Source organism: Vigna unguiculata, chromosome 9, assembly GCF_037176805.1.
Source record: "Vigna unguiculata cultivar grain cowpea cultivar isolate G323 ecotype 2 chromosome 9, ASM3717680v1, whole genome shotgun sequence".
In the NCBI taxonomy this organism is placed as follows: domain Eukaryota; kingdom Viridiplantae; phylum Streptophyta; class Magnoliopsida; order Fabales; family Fabaceae; genus Vigna; species Vigna unguiculata.
Genome location: NC_140800.1, coordinates 33,124,490 through 33,151,218, shown reverse-complemented (window position 1 = coordinate 33,151,218; position 26,729 = coordinate 33,124,490). Strand labels below are relative to the sequence as shown.

At 29.6% G+C, this 26,729-nt stretch overlaps 4 protein-coding genes across 4 annotated transcripts; all 4 read left to right on the top strand.

Annotated features, from left to right (window-relative positions):
- The first annotated feature begins 3,953 nt into the window (after positions 1-3,953).
- On the top strand, positions 3,954-4,916 carry LOC114163648 (RPM1 interacting protein 13-like). Its single transcript, XM_028047947.2, has 3 exons — positions 3,954-4,317; positions 4,521-4,607; positions 4,691-4,916. Exons 1-3 carry the CDS (start codon positions 4,039-4,041, stop codon positions 4,844-4,846), a joined length of 522 nt encoding a protein of 173 aa, XP_027903748.2. The 5' UTR covers positions 3,954-4,038; the 3' UTR covers positions 4,847-4,916.
- Positions 4,917-9,357: 4,441 nt separating this feature from the next.
- Positions 9,358-10,104, top strand: LOC114163646 (RPM1 interacting protein 13-like). The gene is made up of 3 exons (XM_028047946.2): positions 9,358-9,624; positions 9,827-9,913; positions 9,997-10,104. The coding sequence occupies exons 1-3, from the start codon at positions 9,391-9,393 to the stop codon at positions 10,102-10,104; spliced, it is 429 nt and encodes a 142-aa protein (XP_027903747.1). The 5' UTR covers positions 9,358-9,390.
- Positions 10,105-10,223: 119 nt separating this feature from the next.
- Positions 10,224-12,608, top strand: LOC146883918 (uncharacterized). The gene has a single exon (XM_085666084.1). The coding sequence runs from the start codon at positions 11,408-11,410 to the stop codon at positions 12,311-12,313; it is 906 nt and encodes a 301-aa protein (XP_085522210.1). The 5' UTR covers positions 10,224-11,407; the 3' UTR covers positions 12,314-12,608.
- A 12,336-nt stretch (positions 12,609-24,944) lies between these two features.
- On the top strand, positions 24,945-26,687 carry LOC114164269 (nascent polypeptide-associated complex subunit alpha-like protein 2). Its single transcript, XM_028048872.2, has 4 exons — positions 24,945-25,145; positions 25,228-25,327; positions 25,944-26,062; positions 26,149-26,687. Exons 1-4 carry the CDS (start codon positions 25,035-25,037, stop codon positions 26,494-26,496), a joined length of 678 nt encoding a protein of 225 aa, XP_027904673.1. The 5' UTR covers positions 24,945-25,034; the 3' UTR covers positions 26,497-26,687.
- Positions 26,688-26,729: the final 42 nt, after the last annotated feature.

Here is a 26,729-nt window from a genome sequence, read left to right as displayed (position 1 = left end):
AAGACTTTGCCATGCTATGAGCAAGAAAAACAACTACAACATGATTACCAAAAGAAGGTTTATTTACGGTGCTTCTACTAAAATTTTCATAAATTATTTCCAATTCTGTTTAAAAATTTGTTCATTAATTAAAAGAGAGACAATGACAGTTGGAACAAATTTGAGGAATTCAATGTTTATTCCATTTTTCTTTTTTAAGAAAAATATCATCATTACATTCTAATATATAGCACTAATGTATTACAAAGTTACAGTTGTGGTCGAAATTCGTCGCAGTATTTGACATTTTCGAAATTTTGTTGTGGTTGAAATCGTTTGGTAAAACTCTGACCATATTTTTGGTAATTCATTCTTTATTTAGAGATCTTAATAATGAAATTATATTTTGTATAAACTGGTGTTAATATATTATTATTATTATTATTACTAGTACGATGAATCTTATGAAAGGTTTATGTTATTTGTATAATATGGTTCAGAATTTTAGTCTTAGGATAGAAAAATATTGTTATGTCCGCTAAAACGTTGACTGACATCACCTTGCTCACACGATCAAACGTCTCAAATCTTCGAATAAATAATGTGCATCAACTAAAATTATAAAGTTAAATATGTTTTTAGTTTTTCAATTTTAACAAAAAATTAAAATTTGTTTCTGTCCAAAACTTTATATATTTTGGTGTCAAACTTTAAAAATAAATAAATAAAATTATTTTAACCAAATAATGTTTATTTTTTTAACGCGTTTTATGTTAGTATTTGAATTGTTTACGAATCTTTTTTTCAATATAAAACATTTGAGTTGTTTATATCATTTAACATGTTGTCACTTCAATATCAACTAAAAATAATTTTACAAATAAAAAAATTAATGTTATTAAATTAAAATATTTATTTGTTATTAAAGTCTAAAGATCAAAATGTATCAAAATTTTGTTTAAAATTTCGTTTAAAGATGAATTTAAATATCACATCAAAATATAAGGAGTAAAAACATATTTTACTCAAAATCCTAAATTTTAAGATATCTCCGTCCAACTGACATAACTAAAATGTGATGGTAGTTATTGAAAAAAATAACCCTATTTAATAGGGAATAGGACATTCTAATAGTTCGCGGTAGCATTTCCACGTCTCTTACCCAATTTCTAAAATAAAGTATTGTGTGAAGAAAATGATTAATTGAAGTGTAATTAAAGGAAATAAAAGAACGTGGAAGGGTTGTTTTCCCCATGTTTGGTGGTTGAAGTTGTTTTGAGAAACCAGAAAGAAATTCCACAAACATATTTAACTTGATTCGCCAACCTTCCACCAACCCCCAACCAACTTTGTTTTCTGTTTTCTTACTCTGCTCGATTATCACGAACTGCTTCAAACTACTTTAATGAACAAATCCTTGATTAAGATAAACATTAGAAAAATACTATATGTGGACCACTGTTTCTACTTTCCGAAACAGTTTTAAGATTTGCTATAAACAATCATAATGCGCATTAATTTGTGTAGTGGACAATCATGGTCATTTTAACACTTTGGGATCCATTTTTAGAATCTAAGAAAACAATGGCTGAAGGTTCATGGGCCTCATCCCGAGCCCTGACATCCCAGGACCCATAGCAAAAATAAGGCCCAATATAAAAAAATTATATAATTGTATAATAAATTTTTTTATTACTTTTATACAGAATAAAATTATTATCTTATTTGTCTTTTTTATCAAATTAAAAATGTGGCATATGATTAATAAGTATTATTACCGTTGGTTAGTTGTTAATTTATACTTATGTGTTATGTATATAAACTTCAATATTGAATACATTTTTTGCATATTGTAATATATCAACATATAAAAAATTTAAAATACCTTTTTTTATAAAAAGAATGAATATTCAAAGTATAAGTAAAAGTGAAAAGTCAGTGTAGCAAAAGATTTTCATGTAAGCTTCATATGAGACAGCTACAAATAAACAAATACAACTTTTTGTAACAAAAAAAAAAAATCTTGAATCATCATCTGTTTTACGTGAAAATTCTAATCCAAAACTTGATTTCAAAATAATTCTAAAAATTTTTCGGTTGTTAGAAATTTGGTTTCAAGACAACTAGTTTGAGATTTGTGCGACGTGTATTATTTTTTAATTTACATTAAGAAATTAGTATAATTATTATTATAATTAAATAAATAATTTATTTATATAATTACATTTAAGTGTTATAATTATGTATAAATATAAATATGATATTTGAATAAATATTTTTGTATATAAAATAAATAAATAATAAATTACAGGTCTTTTCTTATAACAAATAATATCATTTTAATATTGATTTCTTTATGCTAAAATAATAAATTATAAAATTTATAACTAATAATGGTAATGGATAATAATAATAATATAATTAATAATAACAATATTAAAAAATAATATTTGGATATGAATTTGTTTGATTTAAATTATAAAATTGCCATAATATTTTATTAGGTATATGTAATAAAATAATATTACATATGATAAAAATTTACGATTAAATTATATATTATTTTAAAATAAAATATATACATTTTAGAAATGTGTATACTTTTTAGTTTAAATTGACACAATATATATTATTGTTAAAGTAAAATACATATATATCGTGTAATATTATTCCGTAAAAGATAGATATACACGTAGATATGTACAACTTAAAACACATAGAAATACTGAACAAATATTGATCATGTGGAATTAGAGAAAAATCAAGTTAAGCTTAATTTTTTTTAAACAAATATAACATGCATATAAGAATAAAATGCAGCATATTCCAAAATGTAATTCCTATTAGAAAAAAAGGAAAAAGTTAGAAGAACATGGATTTGAGGTTAAAATTTTTAAACAAAAATATATACACATATATTGTTATCAATGTAAACATTGATAATATGATCACTAATCATTGATAGTTACATTTGTTGTTTTTTTAATTATGCATTTGGGCATGAATTTATTTGCATTATGTATGTATGTATATTTTGTTGGATTGAGTTTCCAATTATGTAATTAAAAAGTTCGATACACTCAAATTGTTATTTCACTATTTAATTTAATGGAGAGAGATATTTTATGTCAGAAAGGTTTATTTTCACAATCCTTATAAGAGTAAAGAGAGATAATTTGTTGACATAACTTCAAGTGAAATTGTGATTCCTGCTCTATTCATACTTGGTTTGGACTAAAATTTTGACGGTATCTTCATTCTGACCATTAGAATAGTCAATTAGAAGTATGAGATTAGAGAATTCAATCTCACACAGTTGTTTATTGTAAGTTTTTTCTTTGTTTTGATTTTCATATTTGAAAAAGCATTATTGATTTGATATATGTAATATATTGACTTTGTTTGTATTTTCGATTCAAGTCTCTTGTGTCCATATTTAAATTTAATGGTATTTCATTGATTAAGTGGTTTGTGCTGGTGAACTTTTACTTCTCACATTAAAAGGATTTTTTCACTTTAAAAACATTGAATTCTCTTTTATGACTATTGTCGTTATTATGTTGTTATTTCTCATAATTTTTTTAAATTTCAAAGTTTTATTATCATGCATATTTAGTATATTTTTATTCTTATTATTGTTTTCTCATTTTATATATATTTATTTATTTCAAAGACTCAACACTTTGATAACTGATATGTGATACTAGGAAATGATATATATAATAACAATATAACTGAAAAATAATAACAAATTATTATACCAACCGAAATTAATTATTTTTTCAGTGACTTTTGAAAATTTTAAACGATTTCTACAAAATTATGAAATTATTTTAACTTTTATTGATCCATATAGTGTTTTCAGATTTTATTTTAGCATATAAATTTACTAAAATTCAAACTAAAAAAACAATTATATTATATATAAGAGGTCGGTAACGTTACACTTCCACTTAAATCGCTACAGCGGCATCGAAGTCAGGCGCAGGAGGGAATGCGAAGGGTTTATATGAGTTTAAGAATTTGAAATTCTGTGGAATTCGTAGAGTCCACATCCTCATGTCTTTGAAGCCAAAAGGGACAGAAAGGAAGCAAGAAATGGAAGAAGAGATAACGGTTAATGGAAAAACTTCAGTCGTTATATGGCTAAAAGACACCCCGCCCAGAGTCTGTTCGAAAAAAGAGGACATCAAAAGTTTCGACGAAACTGAGGATTGTTTCGTGTTAGATTTCGACCCACATGACAAGTTCGACTTCTCCGAGTTTTCCTTGGACCACAAAAATAGCCACCAAGGTGATGCCTCTAAAGATTTCTACATTGTTGGTGAAAACGGCAAGGTAACATTTACAAAACCCTAATCTTATATATTATAGTTACTAACAGATCTAAAGCCCTAATCTAAAACCCTAAGTGGAAATAATTAGAAATTATTTGGGTTATCGAAAAGTTTGAGAATATTGTGCTGCTTGAGAGAAGATGTTTTTCGTCGACGTTTATTATTCAAAAGTTATCTGTTTTTTTTTTTTTTTTAAATTTATAGGTAGCTTGCAGGGATTACCCGCATCCAAGAGATCTGTGTTGTAAATTTCCGTTTACTACAACACCTCACGAGAGCTATTGTGAACTGGTAATTATTAATTAATTTGTGATTCCTTAATTGGTTTTGGAGCAGCAACTTGTTCTGAAATATCTGTGTGATGATTTGTGCAGTGTTACTGTCGTGTATGTGGCATACGTGCTCCTTGTCAGGATTGGACCCAATTTACGTCCCCACACTGTGATAAAGTTTATGAGAGGGATTATAAAGCAGAGATTATTGAATGGATATCTGAACATGATGGACATGAAGTAATTCGTAGAATATAAACTCAAGTTTCTGTTTTAGGATGTAGGATGATGTGCCTTCACTGTATTTGTTGGGAAGGAGGTACATTTTCATCTTTAAATTTTGCTTTTCTGTGGTGTCCTCAATCACGCTATGTAATTCTGCAGATTTCGCTTCCCTTTAGCTTCATGTTTTTATGAATAGCTTATTCAGAAAGAATGTTTGAAAATAGGACAAATTTATTTAACATTTGACAATTTTTATAGAAAAAATAGTCTACCAATTGGAGGTGATCCACGCTAGAGTTCCCTCGCGCAAATGAGAAGATTAGGAAGGAAAGTTGTGTCCCACAACTTAAATTACTCGTTTCTTCTTCTGATGTTAATGTATTACATGACTCAACCAAAAAAAACATGACTTTGAAATCGATTTTGAGAGATAATCGATTATCTGATTCTTTATATCGATTATGTTATATATATATATATATATATATATATATAATCACTGATTGTCGATTTCTTCATATTTAAAAAAGTAAATGCTCGGTTTTATATATATAACATAATAATTAATATGAATAATCAATTAATACAATGTAATAAAGTAATATATAATATAATTATAATAGTTATTGTTTTTATAATAATATAAATAATAATAGTAATAGTTATCATAATGAAGAATTTGCATTATCTCAATATATTTATAATTGCATACACATGTCTCATGCATCATTAATATATAGTCAATATTAAAATAGTTTTCATTTCTTTATCTTCTTAATAGAAAGAAAATATATCGAAAATAAGAGAATGATATATTAATATGATGATAATAGTATATATATATATATATATATATATATATATATATATATATATATATATATATATATATATATATATATATATATATATATATATATAAAATGCAGCAATACATAATTTTTATTACAACTAATATTAACTCCTATAAATAAATATGGTAAAGAGTAATGTTAACTATTATTGATTGACAATAACAATAATTCACAATATTAAAAGGTATATTAGATGATGCATAAATTTAGAGATTTTGTTTCTAATTCTCCCTCCAAACTTATGGGATGAGAGAGTGACTCTAAATCTGTACTTATGGGATGAGAGAGTGACTCTAAATCTGTCTCTCAATCGATTGATTAGTGTATGAGTTAATACCTTATTAAGACAATCAACAAAAGAAAAACAAATTACATAGCTCAAAATGAAAAAAACATGACTTTGAAATTGATTATAAAGAGAATTGATTCTCTTATATAAATAATTCTCTTATTCTTTATATCGATTATCAATTAAGTAATTATATATATATATATATATATATATATATATATATATATATATATATATATTACAGGAATCTTTATCCTTACAAGAATATGAATACAACTTTGTGAATTTATTTCAATTATATTCATAAAATTATGTGTACAACATTTTGTGAAAATTTATAAAGAGATCAGGAGCATTTTGGTAAGTAATGCTATTTGACTATTTTGGATATATAGTAGAAAAACTATGTATATATTTTTTTAGAAAGGTAAGAGCATATCAAGTGCTCAACATATCTATATATTCATTTATCGATAAAAGAATGTCACTTCGAGTTGAACTAAAATTTTGTTAGTTTAATTTGATTTATTTTTTGAAAATTTAGGCTTAAATACTTTTTTGGTCTTCATTTGTTGTGAATGATCCTCATTTTGACAGAATGTTTAAAATGGTCCTCATTTTTACCGAATGTTTAAAATGGTTCTCATTTTTACCGAATGTTTAAAATGGTCCTCATTTTCGCAATTCGTAGTTTAAATCATTAACGGAGTATTGTACAGGTGACACGGTTTGTATTAGGATGTGTTACGTGCACTGTACATATGGCTAATTAACGTTAATTTTTCAATTTAGGGGAATTTTGCAATTAGGGAAATTTCTTCATCTTCGTCTTTTTTGAGCTCGAATTTGCAGAGAAAGCCACTAATACTTGCCATTTTATCATTGGATTGCAGTGACGCTCTTCATTTCAATTTTCCAGTTAATCATCATCAACGAGGTAAGTGAGTTTAGGGTTTCATACCAATCTCCTTCAGGAGATCCATCTACAAAGAAATATATCAATCCATCATCTTTCCAGTCAATGCTAAAGTCTTACTACCCTGACGTTCATCCACCACATAAGAGGATCTTACCAGGAAGACCTAAGAAAAAAAGAAGGTTGGAAGAATGGGAGTTGAGAAAGGATAACACACAAATCAGCAAAGGAGGTCATAGAAAAAAATGTAGCATATGCCGTCAGATTGAACATAACAGGAACAATTACCCAGATAAGCTTGTGGATGAGCAGACTGCAACACCTGCTGAGACTGCACCAGATGCTCAAACGGCTGAGAATGCACCAACTGCTGAGAATGCACCAAATGCTGAAACTGCTGAAAATGCACCAACTGCTGAAACTCAAACAACTTAACCACCAAGGAATGAAGTGAAGAGTCAAGCTGCACCACTACCAACACCAGAAGAACCATCTCAGCAGTATAGGATTAAATTACATATTAGGAGGAGGCCATGATAGCAGCTACAAACGTCTTAGTTATTTTTTGGAATTTCTGATGTAGAATTCATTATTGATGTACTGCATTTTGACTTTCCTTAAACTTTATTCAATTTCACTTTTGTCAAACATTGATGTAGTGCATTTTGATGAGGATGAATTAATGTTATGAATTTAACTTCTTCCAGACTTAGATCAATTTAATTTTTCCCAAGCTTAGATCAATATCACTTACTTCAATGCTCAGATTAAGATGTCATTTTGAACATGTTGGGACTAATATCAACATAATCAAACTAATTCATTTCTTCATTTAACAATAGTACAAAAGAGATTGGACTTTAAAAGATTACACAATAATACAATAACAACACAAGTGAACCCTATTACTAATTGTAACCTCTTCTCAACAACCTTCAATGACTTCTCCAAATCATTAATCTGCCTTCATTTATGTCTTCATGATGACATCCTTTTCGTTAACACCACCACTTGAAAAAAGTTGCAGCCCATAATATTGGAACCACCACTCTGTAAATCAATAAACCAAAAATTAAAACCAATTTATTATTAACACGAAAATAAAAAACAGATTGTACCCAAAATTTTCTACCAATATTCTTTGGAGTTCTTGCCATCCTCAAAGCTGTCATCTCTCCGCAGCTACAAATCAGGGTTAATCCATTTCTCGTTGAACCACCAACAGTGTACGAAGTGATACAACATGGTTGCCTCCAGTGATTACAACCAGAGGTAAAGGAAGAAGATTGAGACCGTAACATACCTATATAATGGGATTGCAGGAAGAAGAAGATTGCAGCAACACCAATTGGTAATGGAGGAACAAGATTGCCAAAACTCACCAACTGTCCAAACATTCCTTACCAAAACCCTAACTCACTTATTTATCCCCAAATATCTAATTACCACACATGTACAGTCCGCGTAACACACCCTAATACAAACTGTGCCATCTGTACAATGCTCCGTTAATGATTTAAATGACGTTATAGAAAAGGACCAAATAAAACACGAATTGCGAAAATGATGACCATTTTAAACATTCTGTAAAAATGATCAACATTTTAAACATTCTGTCAAAATGAGGACCATCCGCAACAAACACTACAAAAATGAGGACCAAAAAAGTATTTCAGCCGAAAATTTATAACCAAACATCTTCATAGATCGGTGTGAATTAAATGAATTAACTCGCTCACAATATTTTGATCTTCTAATTTATTTTTTTATATTTATTATAGTACAAATTATATTATCTATTACATCCGATCAAACTTTCAATAATTTCTTTTATTTGAAATTTCAACTTTTCCAAATAATTTTTTTTATCGGGGAATTATATAATCTTCCCTTTTAATTTCAATACGATGACTTGGATATGAAATTCTAAATTTCCAAATAAAGCTCTAAAAGACCTGATTTTACGTACGAAGTTTAAAGTCTAAATAAAATCATGATTTTATCATAGGAAGCTTATATACCGCAAATAAATACTATAATTTTATTAAATCCAAATTTCAAACCTAATAACAGGTAGCGAAAAATGCTAATCTATAATAACAAGACGTGAAACTAAAATTAATTAACTATCAATAATTTTAAAAAATGTATTATTTTTATTATTATTATTATTATTTTCACTGACTTTTGAAATTTTTAAACGCTTTCTATAAAGTTCTGAAATTAATTTAAATTTTTTAGATCCATAAATTTTCTTTTATTTTGGCATATAAATTTACTAAAATTCAAACTAAAAAAAATAAATATTAATAACATAGTGGAAAGTTGAACCCCCTGACCCCTCCCGACTTTACCGTCAGCATATAACTCCTGTTGCAGTTAAATTGCTACGGTAGCATCGAAGTGAGGCACATGAGGAATGCGAAGAGCTTCAGAAAAATTGATATTTATTGCTTAAGCTATTAGCTGTGGAATTCGTAGAGTCCACATTCTCATTTCTTTGAAGCAAAAAGAAATGGAAGAGATAACGGTGAATGGAAAAAGTTCAGTAAAGGAAGAGACCCCAACCATAATACTAGTCTGTTCGAGAAAAGAGGACATGAGACGTTTCGAGGAAACTGAGGATTGTTTCATCTTAGATTTCGACCCATATGACTTGTTCGACTTCTCCATGCTCTCCTTGGACCACAAAAATAACCACCAAGGTGATGCCTCTAAAGATGTCTACATTGTTGGTGAAAACGGTAAGGTAAATATCTACAAAAACCTCCCACAACTGTTGTCGCTGCATGGCTTGAAGGGTATGTTTTGGTTTTGGAGGTGAAGTAAAATGTCGCAAGAAGTTTTCATTTCTGAATCAAACTTTTGAAAATGTTGTGCTGCTTGAGTGAAGATGTTTGTTGTCGAAGTGTGTTGTTCAAAAGTTCTTTGTTTTTTTTACAAATTTATAGGTAGCTTGCAGGGATTACCCGCATCCAAGAGATCTGTGTTTTAAATTTCCGTTTACTACAACACCTCACAAGAGCTATTGTGAACTGGTAATTATTAATTAATTTGTGATTCCTTAATTGGTTCTGGAGCAGCAACTTGTTCTGAAATATCCGTGTGATGATATGTGCAGTGTTACTGTCGTGTATGTGACATACGTGCTCCTTGTAAGCATTGGACCCGATTTACGTCCCCACACTGTGATGAAGTTTATAGGCGGATCTTTAATTCTTTGGATTGAGAGGAACACGAAGAAATCTGTAGAGTATAAACTGAATTTTTTGTTTTAAGTTGTATGATGATGTGCCTCGGGGAATTCAGCTTCAAACTTTGCTTTTCTGTGTGTCCACAATCATACTATGCTATTCTGCAGATTTCATTTTTTTATTTTATTTTTAGGTTGTTTTAATCATGAATTCATAAAATAGGAACTGTTTTGAATTTTTTTTTTTTAAATTTGGGTTAAGCTGTTATGGGAAGGACGATATTAAAGGTGAAGTTATCCTTCCTCCAATCAGTTTCTTTTTTTTTTTTTAAAGTAACATCGTCAGATTACGGTTTCTTTACATATAAGAGTGAAATCGTCATCTTATATAAATCATTTTAGTTTTCTTTTTCTGAACATTATTGTAGTTTTATTTTATTTTTTCAAAATTTTCACTTTTCAATTTTTTGGTTTGAATCTCTACAGTGGGGATCAACGCTTTGTTCTCCATCACGCCCTTAAGCTTTCTCCTTAGCCATCGTCCAGTACAAGCTTCGTCACTACTTTCGTTGCCGCCTTCACCTGCGCCAAGCCCTGCTGCTCCACCACAAACCCCGCCACCTTCGATGACCCCAGACTCAAGTTCCTGTCATCGGCCGACACTTCCACCTTGCTCTGCCCGAAGTGTCACGATATCTTCCCACTCCGGCCAAAAAGTAAAGTCGTCGTCTGGGAGGAAAAGAAACCAATCTTGTCCTAATGATTTTGTTTTTAAAAAGAAAAAATATATGAAATCGATTGGATGGAGGTCGACTTTGCCTCTAATGATGACTTATCTGTTTTACAAAAATAAATTAGACGGACTCTATTTTACAAATTGAAGTTAAAATCGACTCCAAATAAAAAAAAAATCGCAGATTTCGCATCCCTTCAAGTTCATGCTTTTATGAATAGCTATTACAGTTAGAAAAATATCTTTTTTTGTTACAACTGTTTGTTAGTTGTTTCTTTTTAATTTTCCTTGTAACCATAGTATAATAAGCTTCGTTCTGCCTTGTACAGTACGTTGATCAATAAGGAATTATGCAGGTTTTATTTCTTTCTGTATCATAACACTTATATGGTATCAGAATAGATATTACCTTTCTCGTTTTCGCACCCGTCTCTGCTTCTTTTGTGATCAACCATGGCTAAACCTAGCCAAAACACCCTTATACCTACACTAGATCATATCATCAATCCGACAAACCCTCTATACCTCCATCCCGGTGAGAATCCCGCCATTGTTCTTGTTTCCCCTCTCTTGATGGAAAACAACTTTTATTAGTGGCAGCGAGAGATGTTGGTGGCCCTTGAAACCAAGAACAAGGAAAAGTTCATCAATGACAGTCTTTCTTGTCCCATAAATTTTGATCCTCTATATGATGCATGGCGACGCTGCAACCTCATGGTCATGTCCTGGTTATTACGCTCCATGTCTCCCTCAATAAAGCAGTCAGTTATGTGGATGGATACAACCCTAGAGATTTGGACAAATCTCACAGAAAGATTCTCTCATGTCAATGAATTTCGTGTTGCTGATCTTCAAGATCAGATTCAAACCTGTAAACAAGGTGATTCTAGTGTTTCTGAGTATTACACAAGGTTGAAAATTTTATGGAAAGAAATAGAACTATATCGGTGTGTTCTTCTTTGTTCATGCTCCACACCTTGCTCTTGCGGCATTCTTTCCAGGCTACACAAAGAACGAGAGGATGATTGTGTTATTCGATTCTTGCGAGGGCTAACTGATGAATATTCGCAAGTTCGATCTCAAGTTATGATGATGGATCCTATGCCTTCTGTCATCAAAACGTTTTCTATGATCTTACAACATGAACGTGAATTTGTAAGTACACCTTCCTCTTCTACCACTCAAGATCTTGTAGCTTTTTCTGCTCAATCCAATGATTCATCTAAAGCTAACAACAAAAGTTCTACTGGGGTCTCCAAGAACACAAATCTTGGTAAATCCAATAATAGAAACACCAAGTTTTGTGAAAAATGTAAGAAAACAAACCACACTATAGAAACTTGTTACTGGAAGATTGGTTTTCCCACTAGATACAGAAAAACAGGTCGAGCAGCTTCCTCTAGAACCACTTCCTCGGCTAGTTTGGCAGAAGCAGATTCTGATATTCCTTCACAACAATCTGAACTGATTGAAGGCTCTACTGGTGAACAATTCAATTTCTCGAAGGAATAATATCACGCTATTATATCTCTTCTCAAAGATTCCAAAACTAATTCGGCTTTTGTTCATCATACACAAAATTCTGTTGCATCTCCATCAGGTGATAATTCTTCCTTTTCTCAATGGATTTTGGACAATGGGGCCACTAACCACATTTGTCCATCTAAAATTCTTTTTGAAACCTTAAAACCCATAACACCTATACACATTAAGTTGCCAAACAATACCACTGTTATTGCTCATTTTTCTGGGAATATCACTCTCGACAGTTTAACTCTTTTCAATGTCCTTTATGTACCAGACTTTGTGGCTTACCTTATTTCAATTCCAAAACTTCTTTCAAATATTAATTGCATGGTTATTTTTCATGATAAAACTTGTTTCATCATGCAGAAACACAAGTTTCAGATGATTGGTGTAGCTAAGTATTACAATGGCTTGTTCTATCTTCAGCATTCCAGTGACTTGAAATCATGTGCCTCACTTTCCCAAACTGGTTGTATCATTTCCCAAACACAAAATACTGTAATGCCCATGTTATGGCATCTTAGACTAGGACATACTTCAAATAGAATTCTAAAGCATTTGTCTATCAAATATAATGACATTACTTTCGATTGTTCTCAGCCCTGTGACACATGTCATTTTGCCAAGCAAAAGAAGCTATCTTTTCCTCACAGTACTAGCAGAAATTCCAAATTTTTTGAACTAATTCATGTGGACATATGGGGTCCAGTTGCTACTTCCTCTGTTGATGGTTTCAAATATTTCTTAACAGTGGTAGATGACTTTACACGTTTTACATGGATTCATCTGTTAAAATTCAAATATGATGTTAAGACAGTTCTACCATCTTTCATACTTCTCATAGAAAATCAATTTTCTTTGAAACTAAAGAAAGTTCGCTTCGATAATGCCAAATAATTTATATTACATGATTTTTTCTCTAATAAAGGAATTTTTCATGAAACTTCATGTGTTAAAACTCCTCAACAAAACAACATCGTTGAAAGAAAGCATCAACACTTGTTAAATGTTAGTCGTGCTTTATTATTTCAAGCTCATCTACCTACATGTTTTTGGTCTTTTGCTGTCAAGCATGCCACTCATATCATCAATAGACTTCCAACCCTTTTTTGAAATTAAAATCCCCATATGAATTAGTCCATGGAAACCTTCCAGATTTAACTCAATTACGTGTCTTTGGTTGTTTGGCTTTTGCAACCACTCTTCTTGCTGGCAGGACCAAATTTAATAAACGTGCCATTAAAACTATCTTTTTAGGCTTTAAGCCTGGCACCAAAGGGTATATTCTATATGACATTGTTACAAAATCTTGGATCATATCACGTAATGTCATATTTTATGAAAAACAATTTTCCTATGATACACATCTTTTAATAACATAAAACATGAATGTCAATAACATACCTAATAGTACCCTTTCTGAAATTGAACGTTTTGATTCACTCATACCTTCCCAAAAATCATGTCCTATATTTCCTGATAATTACAATCAATCACCTCAACCCCAATATAATATTTATCCTACCACTAGTAATGAATATGTGACACAAGATACTATTCAAGCCACTGAATGCAATTCACGGATTTCACAAAGATCCAAGAAGCCACCTGCTTACTTAGCTGACTACCATTGTCCAACTCTTGCATCATCCAATGTTACTATACGACCTCCTTATCCTTTACACTCATATCTTTCTTATTCACAATGTTCTAACCCTCATACTATTTTTTGTTTGTCTATTTCTGGTATAATTGAGCCTACATCCTTCAAAGAAGCTAGTCAATTTGACCATTGGCAGAAAGCTATGATTACTGAGATAGAAGCCCTTGAGAGAAATAAAACTTGGTCATTAGTAAGCCTTCCACCGGGAAAGAAAGTTGTGGGTTGTAGATGGGTCTACCGCACCAAATTCATAGCAAACAATTCTATAGAAAGGCACAAGGCAAGACTTGTGGCTAAAGGTTTCACACAGACGAAAGGAGTTGATTTTTTTGAAACTTTTTCTCCCGTTATCAAGCTCACTACTGTTCGGTTTCTTCTCTCCATTGTTATATCTTCTGGTTGGTTTTTACATCAACTCGATGTTGATAACGCTTTTTTACATTGAGAACTTGATGAAGAAGTTTATATGAAGCCACCATCGGGTCTGTAACTTCCTTCTCCTAAATTAGTTTGCAAACTTCACAAATCCTTATACGGATTGCGACAAGCCAACAGATAGTGGAATGCAAAACTCACCACCGCCTTACTCCATTTTGGATTTACTCAAAGCACAACAGATTACTCCTTGTTCGTACAACAAAAATCTGATTCTTTTACTGCCCTTTTGGTCTATGTGGATGACATAGTGATTACTGGTAATAATCTGACCATTATCTCAACTATCAAATCTTATCTTCACACACAATTCCATATCAAGGATCTTGGTGACTTAAAGTATTTCTTGGGATTTGAGGTTGCCCGTTCTAAACGTGGATTAGTTCTCAATCAACGAAAATACTGCATTGTTATTCTATCTGAGTTTGGTTTAACTGGTTGTAAACCTGCACCCACTCCTACCAATTCTTCTGTCAAACTCAATGAAACAGATGGCGATCTTCTTCCTGACTCCACTAATTACCGTAGATTAATTGGAAAGTTGTTGTATCTTACTCACACACGTCCAGACATAAGTTGTGTTGTACAACAGATTAGCCAGTTCATGACAGCTCCACGAACCTCTCATTTAAATGCTGCCTTTCGCATTTTACGGTACCTAAAGAATGCCCCTGGACAGGGTCTTTTCTATCCAGTTCAAAATCCTCACAGACTACAAGCCTTCTCTGATTTAGATTGGGCCACCTGTAACATTACACGAAAATCCATAACAGGTTATTGCGTCTTTTATGGTAATTGTCTTATTTCCTGGAAGTCAAAAAAACATAACACAGTTTCCCGAAGTTCCACCGAAGCTGAATACAGGGCTTTGGCTACTCTTGCTCGCGAGCTTCAATGGCTCAAATTTATTGCAGATAATCTCTCTCTCAACATTCCTTTGCTGATTTCCACTTTTTGTGACAATCAATCCACCATTCAATTAGCAAAGAATCCTTATTTCCATGAACGAACAAAGCATATTGAGGTTGATTGCCACCTAATTCGTACCAAAATCACTGAAGGACTCATTCTTCTTTCGCATATTTCCTCTAAGCATCAGCTTGCGGATGTCTTTACTAAATCTTTGTACCCAACACCTTTCACCGACAATATTTCCAAGTTAGGTCTGATAAATATATACCACCCAACTTGAGAGGGGGTATTACAGTTAGAAAAATATCTTTTTCTGTTACAATTGTTTGTTAGTTGTTTCTTTTCAGTTTTCCTTGTAACCACAATTTTATAATAAGCTTCGTTATGCCTTGTACAGTACGTTGATGAATAAGGAATTATGCAGATTTTATTTCTTTCTGTATCATAACACTTATAATAGCTGTTAAAAATAATGTTTAAAAGTAAGAAACCCTCGGCTGACAACTATTTTTATTTTCTGCTATAAATTTTTTTGATTAACTCTCTTACTTTTCCTTTGTAATCCTTTTAATAATATGAACAAAATTTTAAAATAATAGAATAATATTCATTATTATTAAATGATAATATAAAAAATGATAATGACAAACTATCATGATTTTTTCTTTTTTTGTATTATACGGGCAACTCATATCATAGATAGCACCGAGGACGATATTCTAGTTTAATGTATGGTCTTAGAAGTGTATAATAACAAGTAACGAATAATCCCCGTTCCATCTTCGCAGTAGTAAATATACATTAAAATTTGAAAAGTATTGTGACACTTTAAAATCCAATTTACAATTTACTATTTTTCTGGGGCATTCAATGATTGTGTGTATAACTTACATTTATTTAATTTTTGAAGTTTTGAATATAAATTGGTCTCAAGATACGATAAATTTAATAGTTTGGTTTGAGATTTTTTCTTATTAAATGCTTTGGCATTTCAAACAAACATTATAGGCGAGTATGTTTTCTAAGTCTTAAGTTTGATACTTTGTTAGAAGTGGGTTTAAAGTCTAATTCAACCTCACAAAATCGGCTTGTAAGGTGAGATTTGCACCTCACTTGTATACTATAAAATTGTCTTATCTCTAGTCGATGTAAGACTTCCAATATAGTTTGCTCTATTGCACTTAAACTTCTTGAATTCTATAGTTGAGTAACATTCTTTTATCTTCTGATTAAGACCTAAAAGAAGTGTAATGATAGACTCTTTTGAAATCATTATTTATCCTTTTTTTTACGTCACTTGGACATGCCGGAGAATTTGTTCGGATACTATTTGCACATCCATTGTCCCAATTATTGTCCTTTCAGCACTTGGAAGCAATGAAGCCCATATTTCCTAACATAGACAGAGTATAGGCTTTGGGCCCGGCAAAACAACCCACGCATAACAAAGTTGAATAAAAAAAGGCATGCACTTTCGGATTGGTCAATCCAATATATGCATGGAATCAGGAGTATATACTAGATTACCCAATCCGATATTTACATGTCAGATTGGATAATCTAATATACACTCCTGGATCTGAAAGTACGTTCCAAATTGACCAATTCGAAAATAAGTTTGTGAAGATTAAATTAGTAATGTGTAAGAAAAATGACAAAGATAACAACATGAAGGTCAACAAGAACGTCGTGCGAAGGAAGAGGAAACAAGAAAAAAATATTTGGAGATGCAAGAATAAATATTCAAATAGGTGAACATCCAACTAAAAATGTTAGCTTTTGTAATCTAAATCATTCATTTGATGATAATATTTTCTTTATCGAACACTTAGAAGTCAAAGCATATTTGGAGGAGAATTGGAATTTGAGACAAAAAATTGAAGACGTAGTGTAAGAATAGAATACTTATGACATTTGATCGGTGATTTTATAGGTCTATCCTGCATTATAAGGACAATATAAGAACAATATATTTGGTTTCTTTTTATATGATAAAAATATTATCATTTTAATACAAAAACTTTAATTCTATTAATTTTGTTTGAATTTTATCAATAATTTAAGTAATTGAACACATATTTTATCATATATATTTCAAATAAATACACGTGACATTTATTAAAGTCAAGAATAGATGTTAAATTACTAATTACCTTGATTATTAGAGTTTAAACAAAAATAATATAATTATAGTTTTTATAATTTTTATTAGAATAAAAATAAAATATAACCATACTTATTACACTTAACCGAGTATCTTCCTTTTTATAAATGACAAAAGATATTTAGAAGAAAAAAAAAACTTCTAATAACACCATATAACATTTTTTAAGAAGTAATTTTGAGTTATATATATAAAGAATGATAATAATAATAAAAAATAATAATATTAACCAGCCTTAAAAAACCGTTAATAACATCTCTATTTTTATTTGGTTCTCTCTTATCAAATTATTTTTATTTAAAATATATTTTTTTAATAACTTGTTTTCTTTTTCCTTTTCCATCCACTTGTTTGCTATCTATTTCTTTCGTCCAATCCAACCATTAATGTCCATAGTTTTGGATATAAGTTAGAACTCCAGCCAATTTATCTGTTTAAGGTTGGTGTTAAACCAAATTTTGTGTTATATTGCAATCAAATTAGTTACTGTTTTATTTATGAACATACCGTTGATTCAAGATGAATAACTTTGACTTAAAACATATTATTAACTCTTTATTTTGTCTTGAAATCTACTTTAGAAAGAAAGAAATAACTATTGAATGGATGGAAGAAACAAGGAAACATTTATAAAATATCCAAAATAAATAAAGAAATAACTATTGAATGGATGGAAGAAACAAGGAAACATTTATAAAATATCCAAAATAAATAAATCCATGGTATTAATTAACCAAACTTTTAAATATAACTTGTGACATAATAAACTCTGGAGAGAGAAAAATTAGCATCAAAAGAAAATTTTAATTCAAACATTTCTTTTGGTTTCTTAATTGAAACACAAATTTATTGTGTCATATTTGACACATAATGGAAATAAATACTGTAACTATTAATGATTTGCAATGCAATTGATATTCTCTCATTTAAGTCTTCTAAACTAAAAACATTAAATCTGTATTATTTATCAATAAGATATTTACATTAAAAAAATATAGATACAAGTTTGGCAAAACTAATGAAAAACTAAGGGAGACAGAAAAAACAAGTTGAGATCAAGATACTAAATTCACTTATTAAATTATAAGTAATTGTTGAAATTATGAATTGAAGTTAATATTACATATGTGTTTGTGTGTATGTGTACAATGTTCTTACATGAAATTTTTGTTTTGTGGGTATTTTTAATATTATTTTTTATTTAATTTTATACACTTATAATATACTATTTATTGAAAAATCACTTAAATAATGATTCTTGTATTACACGCACAATGATTTGTTTCATAAAATGTGCCCTAATTACAGTGTCAATTATCTTTAAATGATATAATATATAATGAAACATGGGGAATGTCATACGTGTTTGAATGTGAAATTCTTGTCCAGTTAAAGGATTTAAAATGTCATGATAAAATGCCTCACTTGGATTCTAGCCCAAAAAATGTTGTGTGGATAAAAAATTTAGAAAATGTATAAAGTAAAATTAAGATTCGGAGTTTTAACAGTTAAATATTATATAATTATGTAATATTACATTTAAATTATTAAATATTTAAATGAGCTATTTGTTTTCGTAATTGTTAATATTAAAGTTTCAATTTTAATATATATTTATAATTTTTATATACAATATGAAGTGAATTCTCCTAGCGGAAAATCTTGAAATTAAGATTTTTGAATTGCTATGTATAAATAGATATTTAAAATAAAATTAAATCAAAACAATTCAAATTTAAATTTACAATTTGAACAAACCTTAGAGGTTTAATGAACTTATTTTTCATACTTTTTTTTGCTTTATTTTGACACTTTAAATCTATATAATTAGTTAAGACCTTAAATAAATTTGCATTGAATAAGAAAGGGCATACTGTAATGTTTTTATTATATAAATTAAGAGAAAAATTATTTAGCATAAAAAACAAGAGAAATATCAAATGAAATTTTATTAAGCTCAATGAGTAAGTACAGTTTTTACTAAAATATAATATTTTTTAATAGCATTTTTAATTAATTTATTTTAAGATAAGGAAGATAAGGAAAATGAATTTATTTTAGTTGAACCGTAATATGAGTTTCGAGGATAAAACAGTCTTTGACTTTCACATTTTTATACCATATTTCAACGTCAAAGATTTTTTTTATGTTGTGAAAAAACTGAAGAAATAAATTGAAAGTAGAAAATAAAAATGATTAAAAATATGAAACTATATTAGAAAATAGCTATAATGCTATTAAACTCTCTTTTAAATTTTATCGTGTAAAAATAAAAAATAATGGACCGTTTTTTAATAACAATACTTGATTACACATTCTACCACTTAATTATAACGAGTGTTCCATAATTTTACCACATCAGTTTTTTTTTTCATTTCTAAAATTTTCCTAAATTCTTGGAATATGTAAACAATTGTAATGAAGTAAAGTGTCTCTTTAGAAAATGGTATTTTATCAACAAATTTTTCAAAAAACAACATTGTTTTATTACTAATTGTGATTTAGTAGAGGAGAAGACCTTAAAACCAATTCAAACATATATTAGGTCTAAATAAGTTGTATCACATTATCGCCTTTCGCGAATTTAGATGTATGTTGTGTTCACGTTAAGGAAACTGCATTTGCAAAGATGGAAATTAGAGTTAGTCTAATGTTCATTTAAGTTTTTGTGCAGATGGCATGGCGACGATTATAGGGATCCATCAAATTACTAATCTCGGTCATTATGCAATGATTTGCTAGGATTGAGTTGCGCTATTATAAGTTTACCCTCTCGTCTCTCTCACGTGCATTGCATGGTGTAGGATGGCTTTGGTGGAGATATTCGTTTCACGGTGCTGCCATTTCAGGTGACTATCCTGTTTTTTTTTTTTTAAATGTGTGTGTAGAAGTTGAGTTCTTAACTGGTGTATGTGTGTTATTGTTTGATGTTGAGTTGTGAAATGGTGAGGAACCCATCCACTAAAGTGGTGTATGCCCCATTTACCACCTCGTCGCGAGCTGAACATGGAGAAGACATTCCATCCACTGCAACCAGAGTGAGAATCCCAGTTGAAGATGCGTAAAGGAACGACAAAATTCACTCTTAAATCAACTCAAACCCATCCACTCAATCTTTCTCAATTACTATCTCCCGAGTGAACACAACAATAATGTTTTTGGACTAACCTAATTTCAATGGTTGAGAAATAAATTTAGGCTTGAGAATTGGGTCTAAATTCATTTATCGTCCTCAGAGACCAACCCTATAATTTTATTTGATCCATAAGATGAATATAGTTTTGAAAGGTAAATTTATACTTGTAAAGTATCAATTTTGAACCGATAGAGGAGTTTAAAGATACAACAAAGTTTTTAGAAATTGGGCCAAAGTGTTATAGGAAGTTTTGATTTAATTAACAAGATCATGTAATCTATAAAAAATACAATATAGAAAACACAGATAGCAAAACATAAACACATGTCATTATCTTAATCACTCATCTCAACTTCTCATTTCAAAATTCATTCTTTTTACCCTTTTAAGTAGTTTTTAGTATAAAATAACATATCAATACACATGGCATCCTCTCTCCTTGCCATGTGTACAATTTCAAAATATCACTTTTCTTTCTCTCTCATTTTCCTTTTATTTTGCTTTCATCTCCTCCATCTATTTATTCTATAAACCTCCCATGTCCTCCAAAACCCCAACAGTTCAAAAAAAATGAAACACTCTCATTTTCTTTTTACTTTGCTATGATTTCCTATACTGATATATTCTATAATCCTACTATGCTTTGAAGCAATAGTTGTAAACGTTGCAACTATTGATGTTGTCAAATCAACAATAAACTATTTTGAATTATGAAAACATTGCAATGTGTTGAAACCCACAAAGAATATGATATTAAATTTTGCCATAAATCAAATGGAACAAACATCAAAGAATTTCTTAATTGGATCCTCAAAATTGGAGATGGAGATATATATTTAAACGAAAATGGTAAGGGCAATCTTGAAATACCAAAACATCTTCTAATTGAAAACACTGAATCGCCTTTACTATCATCATTAGTCAAATTTGTTTATCCTGAATTTAAGCTGAATATGACGTCTTCTGGATTTTTTGATCATGGAGCAATTCTATGTCCAATAATTGAATCTATAGAACAATGGCGGACCTAAGAACAATGATAGGGGGCCACCCCTCCAAATTTTTTTTATTCTATATAATATTAATATATATATATATATATATATATATATATATATATTTTTTTTTTTTTATATTTATATATATATATAAATAATTTTTTTTTATTTTAATGTATTTTATATATTTGATATTTTCAAAACTTTTATATATTTATCTTAGATTTCAATATATTTTTAGTATCAAAGTTTTAATATAAAATTAGAATTCGTCTATGTCCAAAATTTTAATATATTTTTATTACAAAATTTAAAAAATGAATGAATATAATCCTTTTAACATAATTACGTTAATTTTTCTTAAAGTGTCAAATGTGTTTCTTGCTATTATTTGAATTATTTACACTGTCTAACACATTTCAACTTTAATATATGTTAGAAAATGCGTTTAACACATCAAAATCTTTAATATATTTTTGTCCCTAAATTTAAAAAATGAATTGATATAATCCTTTTAACCTGATTGTGTTAAGTTTTTTAAAGTATTAAATGTGTTTCATGCTATCATTTAAATTGTTTACACTGTCTAACATGTTCTGACTTTAATATCAGCTAGGAAAACGTTTGATACATACAAAAAATTTAACACAATTGAGTTAAAAAGATTATATTCATTAATTTGTAAAGTTTGTGATTAAACTGTATTAAAACTTCAGACTGTGACAAATTTCAATTTGGACGTCAAAGTTCAGAAACTAAAAATATACTTAATATTTTGTTTTGATACCCCCTAAATTTTGTCTCAAGATCCACCACTGCTATATAACAACACTGAATGACTTTATGTTATCCTTCATAAATAGTAAAGAAATTACATACTAAGTTCAAACACATCTTACTAATCAGATGAGGACCAAGAAATTCAAACTAAGTTGTTTACATTAGAATTCAGAGTTCTTGATTGAAGTAAAATATTCAGGTATATCAAATCATCGATTAAAGTATAAAGCATCTGTACGAATTAGTTTATAAGAAAAATTGATCAATCAAAAGGTCTTTGTAATGACACAAAGTTGCAAGTTAATGACTTAGACAAACATGTGATTTCTGCTAATATGATCACAGGAGAAAACATTGGTAAAAATATTTTTATACCGAGAATAAATTTAGTGTCTTATGATTTTGTATTGCCTTTTAAATTTCAAAGAAAATAATTTCTAATAGCACTTTATTTTGCAATGACAATCAATAAAAGTCAAGAACAGTCTTTTACGAGAGTTGGACTTTATCTTTCACGTTCAATATTCACACGTGACCAACTGTATATTACTATTTATAGAGTTAGAACAAAGAAATGATTGAAAATCTTAATCCTCAATGAAGATGAAAATGTGACAACAACTAAGAATGTTTGTACAAAGAAATCTTCGAAACTAATACGTACAACATTTTGCAATATATTTAAGGTATACAACTTCTTTTTATTTGAACTTTTTATTTCAATTAAAGATGTTGAGAAAAACATTTATTATCAATAACAAACTTCTTATGTCAATATAAAGTTTTGAGATAATATAATATTCTTTGGATCTTCTTTAATTTACATAAATATTTCTATTTGAAACCACGTTATGTACTCTAATTTAGACAAATAATATGGATAGCAATTGTATTATTTTATTAGTAAAATCAAATATTTCATTTTTATTAATTATGTTGAGAGGTAGTAACAAAAATATTATAATAAAAAAACTAGTTTAAGAGACATTTTAATAAAAAATAAAATAAGTTATATTTTGATTATCTTGGAGATATGATTTGTAACTTAAATACATATAAATAAAAAAAATCCAATTACTTCAAATTTCTAGCTTAAAGTACAATATTGATAATTTTGGATCAATTTTTTTTTTTGTTTTCCAGTTTAGAACTCCTATAAATAAAAAAAAGAACACTACCTGATAGAGAAAAATGTACATATAAAAAATAAGATATTAAAATGTGCAGAAAATAAAATTAGATTATAAAATATAAGAAATTTTAAATTGCATAACAAGATGTAGAAACAATTAAATGATAAAATGTGTAACTTACTATCTGTTACGTAGCTAAACATTTTTTAAGTACAGCAACATAAGATAGTACTTGAAAGATGAAATTGAGGATACATGGCAACAATTATCATCTATAAAATGGGTAGAGATATAAAATGCTATTGTCAAACTAGAAAATATCTCATTCATCATTCATAGGGTTTCTAAATTTAAGAAAAAATATATAAAATAAATTAAAAGTATTTATTTATGTATATTTAAAATAAAAAATTAACAATAGATACATAAATTCAAAACTTTATTTATCTTTGAAAGAATTCACAAAGAGAGTGTAATTCTTTAAGATAAATATACTTGAAAAAAATTAGAACAAAACTCTTGAAAGTTGGACAAGCTGAATTAGCTTTTGAAATGGTAGAGTGAGAAAATTCGATTGAAAAAAAAAATTAGGAGACAAAATAACTAACCAGTACAAGTAAAAATTAAAAGTATAAAATACTGAAATTTTAATAGCTAGAAAAAGTTTTAACATAAGAGAACTTTTTATTGTGTTCGGTGAGATTGTTTTTTAAAACCTTTCGTTTAACAATAAAACTTAAATATTGAAAAAATAAAATATAAAAAATTATTTAACAGTTTATGAGTAAATACACAATCTAGTCTTTAAATATACATGTGTTGTGAATCTAATTCTTTGAGAGTGTAAAAGTTGATTTAGTCCCTAAAGATATACAAAATTCAAAATAGTTCCTAATATTGCAATTTTATAATAAAATAGTATTTAGTATAATATCAAATTGATTTTTCAAAATTACATTTTTATAATAAAACAAGTCTTTAAAACTTAAGATACAATGTAATTACAGGAACTTTTATAAAGTATGGCATCTATAAGTATTTATTTCAAATTGTCTTTCCTTTTGTTGCTAAATGAATGTTAGAGGAATATAAATAACACAATCAAATATTTTTTTATTGGTTAAATTTATTAAAATATAATTTTGGAAAAGGGATGTATTAAATGCGACATGATATTACAATTTTTTTAATTTTAAAAATTTCAATCAAATGCTAGACTATATTTCTAGTATTTGTCATTGTTATATGAAAAAATGTACTTGGTTACATTAATATTTAAAAAAAAATTCAGAATATGGGTCAAGGAATGACAATAAAGGCCCAAGTAAATTATGGACCGAAGAACCCGAAAGCCCATGAGGTGGGAAGGGTGAAAGAATGAATAGCACAAAAAGAGTCTCATCATCGAATCTATCATTTCTTGCGATTTCTATCCTTCGGTTCCAGTTTGTCTTGTGAGTGTCTTTGTTCACTAAAACAAAAGCCATGTCTCCGGGACCCGTTGTTGATGCCGCCGCCGCCACCACCGACGACGGAGCCGAGCCACAAGTACCTTCCGTCGAAGACGCAACCCTGAAGAAGAAACCTCAGCCACAGGTTCCCCATCTTCACTTCATTTACTTTTAATTTTTCACTTTACTTTCTCTCTAATTTGCTTCCACAATCTGTTTTTTCTCAGGAGGATGATGCTCCCATTGTAGAGGATATTAAGGACGATGAAAAAGATGAAACCGAAGACGAGGATGAGGACGAAGACGATGACAAGGATGACGCCCAAGGTCTTCTTTTTTTTTTTTTCAATCACTATGTTTATATGTATAACTGTTAACATGTATTAATGGAATTACTTGTATCTAAATTTACAATTTTACATCTGAGAATATTAGATTTTTTTAGTCTTGCTGTAGACTATCGATTTAATGTTAGGGATTCTCTTTGTTGGCAATGAACTTAATGTGTCAACTTTTCACTCTGTTTGGTATATTTCTGTGCTTTGGGATCTTATATCAATTTGAGATTTTTCTTTCAAGGAGAAAAACAATGAGTTACATAGTTCATAGGCATGCATGTCAGTGTAAAAAATAACCAGTAAGAAATCATTGTTAACTAATAATAACTCTCAAGGTAGTTAGCTTAGGAGTTATCGAACTCGCATTCATTGTGTAGTTTAGTCAGAAGTGTTAAAAAACTACATACTATTGGCACATGTATTATTTGTTTCAAAAGGATTGAGCTTTGCGGTTGTGCATTGTTTTGCAGTGTTATAAAGGTTAGGGCTATATAATCATAGGGTATAGCCAGAAGAAAAATACAATGTGCCTCTTTTTATGTCTTCAACTGCAGCACTATATCTGTTGATCTATTCTCTTGGATTAATGTATTTTTATGAAGCAGGTGGTACTGAGGGTTCGAAGCAGAGCAGAAGTGAGAAGAAGAGCCGAAAAGCAATGCTGAAGCTGGGATTGAAACCTGTTAGTGGTGTTAGTAGGGTCACAATCAAGAGGACAAAGAATGTGAGTCATTGTATATATTGTCATCTTCTTTTCTGTGATGTATCTGAGATGTGGATGGCTTTTAACCAGATTGTTTTATGCATTAGGTTCTTTTTTTCATCTCAAAACCTGATGTCTTCAAGAGTCCAAATTCTGAGACCTATGTCATATTTGGGGAGGCAAAAATAGAGGACTTGAGCTCTCAGTTGCAGACACAGGCTGCTCAACAGTTCAGAATGCCAGATGTGGGATCCGTGCTGGCAAAACAAGATCAAGATGCTGCAGCTGCAGCAGCGCAGCCTGAAGAAGAGGAGGAGGTTGATGAGACTGGTGTTGAACCTCATGACATTGATTTGGTGATGACTCAGGCAGGAGTTTCTAGAAGCAAGGCTGTCAAGGCCCTTAAGACTCACGACGGGGACATTGTTGGTGCTATCATGGAGCTCACTACTTAGTTTCTGTTTATGTTCTTTGTTGTTGTTGATTTTTGGGGATGATTTTGGAACTAATCCATCCTTATTATTTTATGGTACTCAAACCATATCACTGTTTCATATGGTTGTGTTTACCTTATAATTTTGTTGCTATCTAAGATTTGTGGTACTATATGATGATGAATGATCATATTAGTTGTTTTTATTTATAATAGCCTTCTCTGAGCTCTATAATGTGCCCTTGAGAGTTTAGA

Excerpts from the sequence above, each read along its gene's own strand:
- LOC114163648 (XM_028047947.2), top strand. The coding sequence starts at position 4,039 with ATGTCTTTGAAGCCAAAAGGGACAGAAAGGAAGCAAGAAATGGAAGAA. Across the intron at positions 4,318-4,520 it reads TTGTTGGTGAAAACGGCAAG|GTAGCTTGCAGGGATTACCC; the intron begins GTAACATTTACA and ends TTAAATTTATAG. Across the intron at positions 4,608-4,690 it reads ACGAGAGCTATTGTGAACTG|TGTTACTGTCGTGTATGTGG; the intron begins GTAATTATTAAT and ends TGATTTGTGCAG.
- LOC146883918 (XM_085666084.1), top strand. The coding sequence starts at position 11,408 with ATGTTGGTGGCCCTTGAAACCAAGAACAAGGAAAAGTTCATCAATGAC.
- LOC114164269 (XM_028048872.2), top strand. The coding sequence starts at position 25,035 with ATGTCTCCGGGACCCGTTGTTGATGCCGCCGCCGCCACCACCGACGAC. Across the intron at positions 25,146-25,227 it reads AGAAGAAACCTCAGCCACAG|GAGGATGATGCTCCCATTGT; the intron begins GTTCCCCATCTT and ends GTTTTTTCTCAG. Across the intron at positions 26,063-26,148 it reads CAATCAAGAGGACAAAGAAT|GTTCTTTTTTTCATCTCAAA; the intron begins GTGAGTCATTGT and ends TTTATGCATTAG.
- LOC114163646 (XM_028047946.2), top strand. The coding sequence starts at position 9,391 with ATGGAAGAGATAACGGTGAATGGAAAAAGTTCAGTAAAGGAAGAGACC. Across the intron at positions 9,625-9,826 it reads TTGTTGGTGAAAACGGTAAG|GTAGCTTGCAGGGATTACCC; the intron begins GTAAATATCTAC and ends ACAAATTTATAG. Across the intron at positions 9,914-9,996 it reads ACAAGAGCTATTGTGAACTG|TGTTACTGTCGTGTATGTGA; the intron begins GTAATTATTAAT and ends TGATATGTGCAG.